Here is a 14613-nt window from a genome sequence, read left to right as displayed (position 1 = left end):
TCGCAATACCAGGTGATAGCAGAGTTGAGGAGAAGGAACATGAAAAAGTCGCGAAATACCAGGACTTAAAAATTGAAATCCAACGATTATGGCACAAACCAGCAGTGGTAATTCCAGTGGTAATCGGCACACTGGGTGCTATTCCAAAAGCACTGGAATTACATTTAAAACAGTTAAAACTTGACAAAATCACCATCAGTCAAATGCAAAAAGCTGCACTGCTTGGATCTGCACGTATATTACGAAAATACGTTACGACGTCCTAGGCCCCTGGGTGGGGCCCGACTAGTAATCAATGCCAAATCCGGCGAATCAACTGGCCGCTGTGATACAATCGTATAAAATAATAATAATAATAATAATAATAATAATAATAATAATAATAATAATAATAATAATAATAATAATAATAATAATAATAATAATAATAAGCCCCTGGGTGGGGCCCGACTAGTAATCAATGCCAAATCTGGCGAAACAACTGGCTGCTGTGATACAATCGTATAATATAGATTATTGTTGGCCAAATGGGCTACAAAGAAAAAAGGAAGTCAAGAAAGCTTTGGTTAATCGAAACATCTTTTTTTTTTTTTTTAGAGTAGGAAAGCTAGTTTTAGAATATAAATATTCCCTGTTATAAAAGGTAAAGATGGTGCTAAAGGGTGGTACTTTTAACTTGCTAAAATAATCAGTAAAATAATCAGTAATAATAATCAGTAATCTGTTCTGACCAATATCTGCATGATATTTAGGACATTGCTAATTGTGTGATAGTTAATACTTTGTGGATGCTGGATTGCAGAAACTGAATGACTAAACAAAAAACTTTATATATATATATATAGGATTAGAAGATTAAAAATAATCGGCAAGTGGGAAACTGAATGACTTAAAGGATTGGAAAGAGAATCAGCCCTTTAATGATTGAAAACAGTGACCCAAATAATTGAAAGGTTTTGCTGCTATCTGATTTTGTAACATCATTTAGCTGGATTAGCTCTTAGCGGATGGAAATAATTTAAGCAAACAAATAAAAAAGATTTTCAGTTTCTCCAGCTCAGAGTGATTAATAACCTGTAAAACCAGGCACTCAGTGAAGACCTAGACATCACTCTTGATACTCCCTCCCTGCATTCAATCCCATTTGCACACTTAACGAGGGTTCATTTGCAATGCTTATGGGCCCAGCTCTCTCCCATAACTTTCCACTCATTAGAAGCTCAGCTCAATAGGACAGGACATTCATTTTTAAAAACATTTCACAAGCACCACCTTTATACTGTTTTCCATAAAGTTGAAATTAACGCGGCATCAAGTCTAGAAGATCTAGTATAATATTTGCTGGTATATACCTAAATTATCACCGAGTAGCTATAGAATCTGATTGTGTGAAAGGACGGGGAAGTGCACATGCTTTGTTTTCTGCTATGTAAATCAGATTTTTACCTCTATGTTGCTATTGAGATGAGAAAGTTTCCTTCATAATTTTTTGTATAGCAACATTTCGCACATTTTTTTTTAAAAAAAGCCATAGCCCGATAAAAGGGAAAATTGATCGTTTTTAGAATGCTGAATATGCTTTAAATAAATTAACCAATTGGAATAGTAATAGCGTAATACTACTTCCTAGTTTTTAAGCTAATTCTGAAATGGACAGTGCCAAATGAAGACTGATATTGAAGGACACAATCTACTATTCATAGGATCAGCCTAATGGACAGTCCTATAATCCATGATCCACGGATCCTTGCAAGAATTGTTTCTCCTTAGAATAGCCAATAATTGAATAGGGCAGTGGTTCTCAACCTGTGGTCCGTGGGAACATGAGGACCACTATGTTGTCCCAGGGAATCTGCAAATGCTGGAAAAAAAATGTTATAATTTAAATCATGAGTTACATCTTAGGGGTCCAACTGACTGTGGTCTATGACAACAAAAGGGAATTAATGGTGAAGAAAAGGTTGAGAATGAGATGAAACATGTGCTGCTGTAGAGTGATTCTGTACAATGGATGTGGAAAGCTTATGGTAGTCTTAAAGAATAGTACTTCCACTTTTGATGAATTTGCTGGGTTTTTTTTTAAATGAGAACCTTACAATATAGTTAGCTTTAAGAGTTGTGTAGCTCTTCTCCTCTAGCTCATTGGTAGTACGACTTGTATAAAAGAAGTTGCACATCATGTCTAAATGATGAACCCGAGCTTTACTCATTAATTAAACTGATATTTCTGCTTTCTGAAGTATTGAATCTAATCAAATGACTAAGAGAACTGGCAGGAGTACAGTTTGACTTTAAGGTATGGCAGTAATGGCACAATGAGATAAGTACATCCAACCAGTCATTCCTGTTGCTGAGGCTACTTTTGGAAAACTGTCACATGGTTTCTAAACCTCAATTATGTTTGCCATGGGGTTCAGAGTGATCTAAAAACTTGAAGCCATGACCGTAGTTAGTGATATGAAATAACGAGAAAGGTAAGGCAGGAGGTGAATTGGTTAATCATTTGCCACAGTAGATGGCAGCACCAAGTTGATTATGGACAAGTAAGCCAGATCAGATGTGGTTAGTTGTTGGACAGGAAACCACTTAGAAATCCTGGGACTATAGACTAGATTAGGAAGTTAAAAATAAGTGATGATGAAATTACAATTCAAACAATGCGAATTGCTCTGAGGCTAGCCGATATACAATTTTCATCTCCTGAGAATGCATGGTTAAATTAATATTTATTTATTAAATACTGCCTTTTCTACTTTCTGAGTAATTTTAGGTGGTAAACATTCCTCTCCATGGATCTCTTTTACATAAATCTTTTATCCATTTACAGATTCGTGTATCACAACTGCAAAAATTCATATCGCATTGAAAAGGCACTTTTTCCATTCTTGCTTTCTTTGTGTTTCTCAAATATCTTTACATAGAAACTGACCTATTGTTTTCTATTTATCTTTCTACATCACGATCCTTCAGCTATATTTTATGAAGTATGAAAACAACTTTTCCATTACTCTTTTTGTTTAATAATTTTTCATGTTTAATAAAATGCAAACACCACAACTAATAATCCTTTGTGACCCAGAATTATTTTTTTGTCTGGGAATACATACATAGAACATAATGTACCCTGTTTCCCCGAAAATAAGACATCCTCAGATAATATGCCCAATCGGGCTTTTGAGCACATGCACTAAATAAGCCCTCCCCTCCAAATAAGCCCTCCCCGAAAATATTGCAACACAGCAGCAGCCATGAGGTGACCAGGCTCACCACCTCTGCACCTAAAAAATAATAAGCCCTCCCTGAAAATAAGGCCAACTGCTTATTTCAGGGGTCAGAAGAAAATAAGACCCTTTCTTATTTTCAGGGAAATACAATTTTTTTAAAAAAATGTTAGTAACATAGGACTTGAGTGACCTTATTTGACCAAAGATTAGGATTAAATAGTTACAATTCTGTGTGTGAATATACAAGATGCACATATTGTAGTTATAATTTGGGTCTGATATACATTTTGTTTACATAATATTTAGATATTGTACATTTTAATTTTGTTTGCTAATCTCACTTATTTTCTTGGTGATGTCAATTTTTTTCTGAAAGTATTAATAGGATCCAACAATATGTACATACTACAACATTCAGATTTGATGGCATATTGAAGATACTAAGAGTAAGTGAAGTTGGAAAAGCAGGTTTTTTTGGTAAACATTTTCATGAACATTGAACTGTCAAAAAGATAAGGCATTTTTAGTCAGCTACAAAATGTTATGTGGCTTCAACTCATCCATAAAAATACATAGTGGCAGTGAATAAACTAAAGCTAAGATACCTCTATTGGGCAGCAATGATAATAAGATGCTGGAGGCATGTGATCATTTCAGATACCTTAGAAGATAGTTATTAGAACATCTAATACTATAATATACTAAGTTAGATCGACATTCTGATCACTATTAAGTTAGAAGTCCAGTAGTGGAATACCTATAGAAATTCATCAAGAAGAAGAATCAGTAAAGTTTCTAACCAAATTGTGTCAATAAATTCCAGAAAAGATGCTGAGACTTTTGAAAAAGTGCAAAGAAGACCGACTAAGATGATTAACAGCCTGGAGACAAAAACATATGAAGAACGGTTGCAAGAATTGGGTATAGCCAGTCTAGAGAAAATAAGGACTAGGGGTGACGTGTTAGCAATTATCCAGTATTTGAGGGGCTGCCACAAAGAAGTAATACAAATTACAAATAGTAGTAATTACAGCTTAAATAAATGTCAACATATTAACTGTAAACCCATTCATCAATATTAATCTACACTCAAGTGTCTTGAAGACAAAAGCACGGAGTAACATCCCAAAAAGGCCTAACATATATGTAGTGCTGAAAAATCATTTTGACCTGGGATTTTAACTTGTGATCTAGGAACACCCCAAGGCTTCTCCAAGCTATTTAGTTTGTGACTCTCAAAACCATCTCCAAATACGTCACTAAATTTTGGCCACAGATTTGTCAAAAATCAGTGATTGTCAAACCCTGCAAGAGTGGCAAGCTGAAGAAACAAGAACTGCTTAAATTTCTGGGAAGCTGTTTGTTGCTAGTAGAGTAATATAACACAAAGTTGAAAGCATCTCAAAGCAGTTCTTTCACTCAACTTATACCTACCAAAATTCTGGTTGAGATGCTCTGTGTTGCTTTCTTAGGCTTCCCCTATCTTTCCTGGCTTAATATTTATTTTGCAATGATCCTTTTTCTTCTTTGTATTCCTCAGGAGATACCATCACAGTGGAGGGGGGTCGGGGAATAAACTATTATAATCCCTAGTAGGATGTTTACACAGTTAAATAAATGAATAAAATCCCTCCAGGAAAAAAAAGAGAGAAGCCTTAGTCTTGTCACTTTGCAACATCTAATCCATTGTTGGCGCTTCCCTCTTAATTGTTAGGTGTGGATACAGTAATTAAAAATGTCACCTATCTTTAATCTTGAGACAAGATTAAAACCCTCCCACATGTATTGTATTGTATGGTATTGTATTGTATTTATAGCAAAATACTATATCTCTATTATAATGAGGTAGGACAGTGATGTAATTCTTGCTGGCTTTTTTGCCTTTTGGGAACTCTAGTTCCACCACATTGGAAACCTGCTTGAAGTGCAGATTCGGCCTACTTTCTTTACATTCCAAATAAGTTGGTTCCCAACTCCCATATTTTCTTCCAAGTCCAATTCAGAAAGCTTATTTCAGGGGTGTCCAAACTTGGGAACTTTAAGACTTGTGGACTTCAACTCCCAGAATTCCCCAGCCAGCATGGGGAATTCTGGGAGTTGAAGTCCACAAGTCTTAAAGTTCCCAAGTTTGGACACCCCTGGCTTATTTTGACCTTTAAAGCCTTACATGGCATAGGACCAAGTTATTTGAGAGATAGCCTCTTCTCCATTACAACCACCCATCGCATCAAGTCTATCAGGAAAATAAGTTGCAGGTCCCTTCAGAGAGGTAGTTCCCATCTAATGGGACCTAGGAGATGAGAGTTTTCTGCTGTGGCATCTGTCCTCTGGACCATCATCTCTCCCAAAGTGAGATTAGCTCTAATCCTTGTGATTTTCCAGAAAGCCTTTAAAATTTGATTTTCCCCCAAGCAAACCTGGGGAATGCTTTTATTGTTTTTAATTGGTCTTATGGAATGTTTTAGTTGCTGGTTTTATTATATGATATCCAGAGTCACTGTGTGTGAGATAAGCAATCGTATAAATTTGACAAAATAAATAAAAATATTCTCTGAGCTTTCCCCATTGGGGAAACATTTTTAGGTTATCAAGATGGAAATCCTTACTGTTAGGTAACTGCAGCATCCAGGCTGAACAATAAGGCAGGCAAATGTCTGTCATTGATGAAGATCAATTTCAACCCCAATATGTTTCAGGTCAGTTTACGTGTCTGATATTGGTTGAGAGAGAGAGAGAGAAGAATTCTAACTCTGCTGTTGGCTAGGAAGCCAATGCCTGTGAACAAGAGATTGGTGGTGGAAAATGTAATTTGATCAAATGTATTTGATCAAATTAGCTGCAGTTTATTGAATCATAGATCTATAGAAGTATGTTGAACTGAATGTTAGTTTTCCTTTTCTCTATATAAAAATGGCTGTGTGTCTGAGTGAGTGTGTCTGAGTGTGTGTGTGTGTGTGTGTGTGTTCCAGCATAACTCTGGAACACCTCAAGCAATTTCAACCAAACTTGGTACACAGATGACTTACCCTCTGGAGAAAAATATTGTGGACACCCCTAAAACCCCTCGGGTGGTTCTGTTCTGTGTTCTGTTAAGATACAGCCTGTTGTGCCTTAAAATGGCTTCAATAGTACTGCCGTAAAATGGCTTCTACTGTGCAACGCAGTGGAGTTGTCATGGTAATGGCTTCACAGTACTCCACAAGGGGGCTCCCTCTGGTAAGGGGGAAAATCCAACACTAGAAATTATGTTTGGTCCGGACATCTTCCCCCTATAAATAAATATCCAGGCAATGCCAGGTATACTAGTATACATTTTAAGCATGCTTTACGTTGAAACAAGCAGTTTTACATGGCACACTTTATTCTTCAAGTGATCAGAGACTTTCAAAATAAACTAGTTGACATTTCATTTGAAGAAAAATGCAGAACTTGTAGGATGTCTGGTTTGACTGATGGCTTAGAGCAGTTGCCCCAGTTCCATGGAGAGAGGTTGTTCCGGGGAACGAAGGGAGTGGTTTCACATGCTGCCTGTATCCCATGGATGGGGCTTGTTTGTGCGGCCTGTTAGCTGAGTCTGATTGGGGACCCCTGGCTTAGAGTTATTTCATTTCTAGACCACCATCTAGAACAGAGGTGGATATGGCCCCTTTATGAATATTGGACTTCAACTCCCAGAATGCTGGCTCAGGAATTCTGGGAGTTGAAGTCCAATAGTCATAAAATGGCCATAGTTCCCCACCCCTGATCTAGAAGATTCAGCTGCTGCTGTTATCGCTTGGGCAAGATTTGCACGAATAATCTTCAACAAGTACATCCAATTAATACAGTATTTTGTTCCTGTTTCCACCTCTAATGTCCTACAAATTCAGATAGTGTTCTTATAAACTTCAAAAATAGTTTCCAGGAATTCTTGAAGAGGAAAGCCATAGCATTTCAGATTGGCCAATGTTTATCTTTACACAGCTCACATTTCTTTCTTCTCTGTCACGGGATGCAAGAAAAAGGCCACATTAACTTAAACACAAAAGTCTAGCCAGCTTGTTTTCTTCATTCACCAGAATGCCCACATTTCCATAAAAGATGCCAGCTCTCCTGTTGATATCAATATCATCCTGATATTTATGTATCCTCCTTCCATGTCTTTCCCTGGCACATGTCATCTGGTTTTTCCTCAGAAGTTCATCTGACTAACAACATCACTCAAATGCTTCTTCCTTCCTAGTAGGTGGTCCTTTTATATTGTCGCTTTCAACAAGCTAACTCTTTTATGCTCTCAACTGGATTTCCCTCCTTGTTTCATTTGCTTATTCAACCAGCTTCCAAAAGGATTTTATTGTGCTTATACTACATAAATAGATGACTTGGAGGATAATTTACTGGTAAAATGCAAGTTTTTAGTGGATACTTGTTTGAATAGAAAATAATACCTGTAGTTCAGAGTTGTTGGACTTCTTGGTTTTCCCTGAGCTTGGTAGTTTGCTTGCAGATGTTTCATTTCCTAACTAGGTAACGACATCAGTGGGAGTGAGTGTGGGGTTTCTTACAGGCATGAAATCCTCTTACCTTCACTACCGGTTGGGAACCGGAAGCATGTGCGTGCGTGCTTCGCTCACGCACGGCGCTTCTGCGGCGCTTCTTTTACAATGTGATAAATTAACTTTTTGTGCATGTGCAGAGCATCCGTGATGATGTCTGGGCGGGTGGTGGAGCGTCTCGCTGTCGCCGCTACCGGTTCGTCCGAACCGGGGTGAACCGGCAGAATGCCACCTCTGGTTTGTTACCTGTTTATATTCAACAGCTTGTTTTTTTTTTTATGGAAGTTCATAAACTCAATGATCTGCTCATTTTCATAGACAATAATGAAAGAGACTGGTGGATGGGTAGCAATGTTTGGGGACTTAGATGAAGCAGGAAAAATCTTGAATAGTTTTGTTTGGTCAGCAAATACCTCAGTGCACTGAGGTTGATGAAACAGCAATGTGAATGTCTTTTCTAATGTGATACATTAACTGATACTAATTTCTGCCTTTGAAATCTTGCATAGTAACATGAGTTAGTCATCTGAAATTATTCCAAACTAACATTTATAATAATATTCAATGTGCAGAATTTTTAGTTGTTAGTTTTTTCTTTTTTTAACCCTACAAAATTCTAGTATAAAGTATTAATCTGCCTAGACCATTCCAGTTTTGCACGAGTCCATTAGAGTTCGGTGGCTATAATAAATTTAAGCAATGAATAAAATAAAATAAAAATATATAAAATAATAATGTTTATTCAGAGCAAGGTGCAAAACAATTGCATTCATTTTTAGTACATTAATACAGAGTATGAATCTGCTTTACAACTGGCTAGGAATAATGTAAGAAATCACTCACTTAAGTGTTTCAGCGCTAGAAAGCATTTGGTATGTTTAGTATCAGCATTCAGTTTTTAAGAGAACACATCTATTAAGCTGGCTTATTCCATTTCTAGTGTTGTTGGATATTAAAGGTACTTCATAGTGGAGAAAAATCTCAGTTTATTTGAAATCATGTTTACTTAAAATAGTGGGCCAAACGCAATTCTTTTTATAGTGTCATTTATCAAATTTTTTTTTTGACTCACTAGATAGGCCATGTTTAGTTTTGCGGTATAAGTGAAAATGTCATCTTTTCCCTAGCTAAACGGGTAAAAAAGGTGTTTATATTATATGCATTTAAAAATGTTTACATTGCATGTTCTTTATGTATTTGAATCATTCCGTATGGTTCCATTCCAAAATGAACAGTGATCATTTGGTGTCTTTGAGGTGCAGCGGCTAAAAACTAAAGGGTGATTTGCTTAATGCATTATGGGAGAAAAATGCCCAGAAAAACAGTAATTTACTTTGCAGCTCAGGGAATTAAAATCTGTTCTTCTGTTATGGAATGTATTTTTGGATGCAGAGAAAAATCTAAAGCGGTACAATTGCTGGATCCCAGCTTCTGGAACCTGTACTTATATTAAGAAGGAAATTAGAATTCCATATGTATTATGGAATTCATTTTGTCAAGTTTATGCCTGTGCTTTTCCTATGAAGCATTTTAAAGTTTCCCTTCAAGGACTTAGAAGAAAATATATGATGATATTGTCACTGTTACAAAATTTGCAGGTTCTGTCTTTTTTTCATTTCCCATTCACACACTCCATCTTCTTATCTCCACCTGTGCTTTTCATGAATTGCTATTATTCTTTGGTGAGTATTTTCCTGTTCATGAGAAGAGATTTTCAATTTAATAAATAGTGGTGAACTGAAGCCCATATGCTCATGTGCAGTACAGTTGTTCCATTATTGGAAGAAAAAAGTGGCAGTCTTATGCGAAGGATTGGATTTCCATCAAAAAAAAAAAAGTGTTTGTTACATCATGAGCACCGTCCTTTGCTTTTTGCGGTCTTTCTATATTTTGCTAAATTGAGGCTTTGGAGAAACAGCTACATTGAGAAAATTAGTGTTTGGAAATGCACTGTGCAGTTTTTCTCTCCTGATAGGTTAAAATTAGTTTCAACTTGTTGCCCTTAACTTAGCACAAACCAAAGTTAACTTTTGCCAAAGTGTCAGTCGTGATTCAAGCCATTTCTTTTGACTTTTGTGTACCGGTATTTAATGGAATCTGTTGTTTTACATAGGTAAGATACTGTGTTTTCATAAAGGCAATGGAGAAATGTTCTTTTTTAGGTCTATTTTGTAGAATTTTTTATCTAATTGAAGACACCAGGTTCAGCACTGATGGTATTTCTTGTGTAGGAAGAAAAAAGAAAAAGAAAAAAAAGAGCTATGATTCTTCTGGATTCGTGTGTAGTCTTTTGCCACCTGCAAATGATCTTAAAACTGATTTTTTTTCTTCACTGGTTACCTTTTGAGCTATGTGTTGTCTGATAGCATTCTCCATGTCTTATAGTAATGTTTGTTTTTAGTTGATTTGAGCTTCCAGAAATTACTATGCGTCAATTTCATTGATTCCTCCTTTCTTCTACCTTCCTCCTCATTCGCTGAAACACTTGCATGAAGACAATATTCAGATTTGAGTTTCCCTTAAGATGGGCTTCTACTTCTGTAACTCTCTTACTCTCTACAGAGTAATAATTTGCTTCTTAAATGATAAAATATTTATTTGGGGACTGAAAGACAAAAGCTGCTGTGGTTCAGTTTAATATTCCATTTTTTTCTTTTGATTACTTTGTTTTGCATCCCTGTATATAAGGAACAGGAAGTCCTAGACCACTTACAGAAATTTTTCTCCTTTTCATGTTCTGCAGGTAACCTTAGGTGGGACCTTTATTGGCATTGGACGCAAAACTCCAGATTGCCAAGGGAACACCAAATATTTCCGCTGCAAGTTCTGCAATTTCACCTACATGGGCAATTCTTCAACAGAGTTGGAACAACACTTCTTGCAGACCCATCCGAACAAGATCAAGGCCTCCCTTCCTGTCTCTGAAGGCAGCAAAGCCACAGAGAGAAACTCGAACAAGTCCAGTCCTACTATTCGATCGGGTGAGATGGCAGATTTGGCGAAATGGCAGGACAAGATCACCATCAGATGTGGAGATGACACTCCAGTTGGCTATTCGGTGCCCATCAAGCCTCTTGAATCCTCAAGACAAAACGGTACGGATGCCTCCAGTTACTACTGGTGCAAATTCTGCAGCTTTAGTTGTGAATCCTCCAGCTCTCTCAAACTGTTAGAACATTACAGCAAGCACCATGGGGGGAGCCAGGCGGGGGGCCCTCACCCAAATCGGAATGACAAACTCTCGAGGGGGTCAGTCATTAATCACAATGACATAACCAAAAATGCAGACGGAGAGTTAGCGACAAAGAGCGAGAAAGGCTCTAGCATGGCCAAAAAGAAAGACTTTTCCAGCTCAGGAGTGGAGGACCACGTGGTGACAAGCTACAATTGTCAGTTTTGTGATTTTAGGTACTCAAAGAGCCATGGCCCAAATGTAATAGTGGTGGGGCCTCTTCTTCATCATTATCAGCAGCTACACAACATTCATAAATGTACTATTAAGCACTGTCAGTTTTGTCCCCGAGGCCTCTGTAGTCCAGAAAAGCACCTTGGAGAAATTACTTATCCTTTTGCTTGCAGGAAAAGTAATTGTTCCCATTGTGCTCTCTTGCTCTTGCACTTGTCCCCTGGGATGCCAGGAGGCACCAGAGTCAAGCATCAGTGTCATCAGTGCTCTTTCTCCACCCCTGATGTAGACGTTCTCCTGCTTCACTATGAAACCACACACGAAGCCCAGGTGTCTGAAGTCAAGCAAGAAGCAAATGCCCTGCAAGGGGGGGATGGACCACTGACTGTCAAAGAAATCAAAGAACACTCGTGTACCAAATGTGACTTTGTCACGCAGGTAGAGGAGGAGATTTCTCGACACTACAGGTAAAAGTCTGTGTGTGGGCATGTTTGTGTATGAGAGCACATGTGCATTTCTTAACATCGTCTGCATTCATATGCGGTGAGTCTGGCCTAGAGTGAGGAGAGTTCAGGTGTTTACCCCATAACCCACCCCCTTTATACATAACTGAGAGATGACAATGTAGGCATAGTCCAAATAAAGGCCATGCTATGGTGTATTGGGGGTAAACAGGAGCCCCAATCCAAGGATGCCCGACACAAAAGTTTATTCATATTGCTATCTATATCTAGATTTTATTTATTTATTTCATTGTAAGTTTTTTTTCTATCTGTAAGGCAAGAGCCTTTGCAAGACACTTTACTTTCACAAAAGGAGACAATCTCTTTATTTAAAATACCAAAGGAACAATAAACTCTCTGGTATGTAACTCATAAAATAGAATTGAAGGCCTTAGGGCAGACTTGTGTAAATAAATTGGTCTTGTGGACTTTCTGAAAAGCTGAAAAGGGGCATAATGAGTCACAGATTCAGGTCCTTATAGACATGAAATTCTTGCATTACAGATTTAATCTCAAATCTTTTCATCCTTTAGCTAACTGATATATATATACATCTTGGAAATAAGCATGTTCTTAGATCCCATGTAGAAATGAAGCCAATGACAGTAGCTTCATTTTTATAGAAAAGTAAGCTAAAATTAGAGAATTAACCAGGAACTATAAACTGCAAAGCAGTCCCTGGTCTGTCAGACAGTTGAGATGAGATGCTATCTAAAAGAGTCAGTCACTTCTAAATTACTATAAAAACGACTGTAACACGTGTAAATAAGTTAATATGCTATAAGATACTTTGTTGTTTTCTATTTTGAAAACCGTAATGTTCATTGTTGGAAGGGAAGGAGAACAGACATTTTTTGCCCAAACACAAAAACTTGGAAATCATACAACTAGAATGCAACCATCAAGTTTGATGCCTTGAGAACATATTTAGAGTACACCAAGAAATGAAACAATTGATATAGTTAGCTCAATGTGAAATGATTTGCTTTATTATACAGTTCCCCCTTTTTCAATTCAATTGGCCCACTAGGAGTCAAATATTATTTAAATATAGTAAGCTTTAAAGATGAATGACAGCTTTTATATCTTAGGCAGGGTATATTTTAATAAGGCCAGTTTAGGAAAACATTGAAAAATTAGAATGCAATGCATTTCGTCCATTTAAATGAAAGTTCTAATATTTAAGGGTTCTTTTTAATTTGTGATATATCTTGTGTGATTGTGAATTGTGGTTGAAAATGCTTCCTTGATATTTTTATTTTGTGTGTGTGTTTAAATGAAGGTACAGCTTCAGAATAAATGTTTCTTTTTCTTAATTCCATGAAGCAGAAATTTAGATGGTGATGGTCAAATTAGTTCTTTTAGTTATAAAAAACCTACCCTGATTGTCATATATCTCCCACTGACGTCAATGGTACATAATGCTGTTGAGAGGGGAAAAAACATACCACTTGTTTAGGTGTCTAAATATGTTTTGGAAAGCTAAAATTGGGCTTCTGAGTTAAAAAAAAAGTTGGCTAGATTTCTATCAATTTTCTGGCACAACAAACTAGTATTTATGCACACTCTTTCCCTCTCTTCTCATATGCTTACATATATTTTACTAAAAAAGCATCTGAAAACTTTTTTTGAAAGCAGTTATTCTGTAAGATTTATATGGCTACTCTTCTCATTGTTTGTTTCTCTTTATATGAGCTAAGATTGCTTACTTTCATTTTAGGATAAAATAGGGAACAAAATTATTTTAAGATAGATTAAATATGGTAGAAACTGTTAACTGACTCATTTGTTGAATCAAATGATTTCTGTCTGTGTTTCTGGAAATTTTTGTGGTGTTTGAGAAACCCCACAAATTCAAATCTTTGTAGATTGCAAATAATAAAACCATAGCAAAATGAAAATTGACTGACTCTACCAACAAAAAAACAGAAGATTTTGTGAGTGTCTTCTCATACTTATTTAATGACTTCAGTGGGATTTTCTCCAGGTATTGGGTTAGTAGAAAAAACGTTAGATTTTCAAAAGATTTTAGATTATCCTTCCCATTATCTTGAAGTATTGATGAGAATTATAATTCAACATTATCTGCAGAACTATGGTTAAATATAAATGTTGAAACTCGAAGCTGGAATCTTATGTCTAAGGTAAGACTTACTTAATACAGTTGGACTGAGATAAGATAGCAGTAACAATAGCACTTAGATTTATATACCGCTTCACAGTGCTAAGCACAGAGGCTTATTGAAATTTTGTAATAGATTAATTAGAAAAGAAGTATTTATTATTCATGAATACCTGATAAATCAGGGTATGTCATCAGTACACAAGCAATGTAAACTGTGCAAGTGACATATATATTTTGGTTTTTACTTATTTCTGTGGCTCAGGGGCTATGATGCTGAGCTTGTTGATCAGAAGGTCGGGGGTTCGGCGGTTTGAATCCCTAGCGTCATATAAAGGAGTGAGCTCCTGTTACTTGTCCCAGCTTCTGCCAACCTAGCGGTTCAAAAGCATGTAAAAATGCAAGTAGAAAAATAGGGACCACCTTTGGTAGGAAGGTAACAGCATTCTGTGCGCCTTCAGCATTTAGACATACCAGCCACATGGCCACGGAGATGTCTTCAGACAGCGCAGGCCCTTTGGCTTTGAAACAGAGATGAACACCACCCCCTAGAGTCGGGAACAATTGGCAGATATGTGCAAGGGGAACCTTTACCTTTAGCATAATGATTTATATGTTACCATGTCATACATATAAGTGATTCTGGGCAGTGTACACAATAACTGGTGCAAAAGGATAAAACACCACTTCACTCGCCCACAAAAAAAGAAAAGAAAATCAACAACAGCAACTTATAGGAGAAAATGGCCACCGTATGCAGTCTGTTGCATCAAAGTGTAGCTGGCATTTATGCTTGACTTATTGTATACATGCATCTAGGCAT

At 36.9% G+C, this 14613-nt stretch overlaps 1 protein-coding gene across 5 annotated transcripts in view; it reads left to right on the top strand.

Moving 5' to 3' along the window:
* TRPS1 (transcriptional repressor GATA binding 1) overlaps window positions 1–14613 on the top strand; it is a 277918-nt gene that overhangs the window by 93408 nt on the left and 169897 nt on the right. For 4 of the 5 annotated variants that reach the window (XM_081950845.1, XM_081950844.1, XM_081950846.1 and 1 more), the window contains one exon: window positions 10503–11632. In XM_081950845.1, the coding sequence (XP_081806971.1) occupies window positions 10503–11632 (1130 nt within the window). The remainder of the gene's footprint in view (window positions 1–10502; window positions 11633–14613) is intronic. The other variant, XM_081950847.1, reaches the window with a different exon arrangement.

This window comes from Natrix helvetica, assembly GCF_964273705.1.
Source record: "Natrix helvetica genome assembly, chromosome: 4".
Lineage (NCBI taxonomy): Eukaryota > Metazoa > Chordata > Lepidosauria > Squamata > Natricidae > Natrix > Natrix helvetica.
This window is presented reverse-complemented; position numbering and strand designations above follow the sequence as displayed.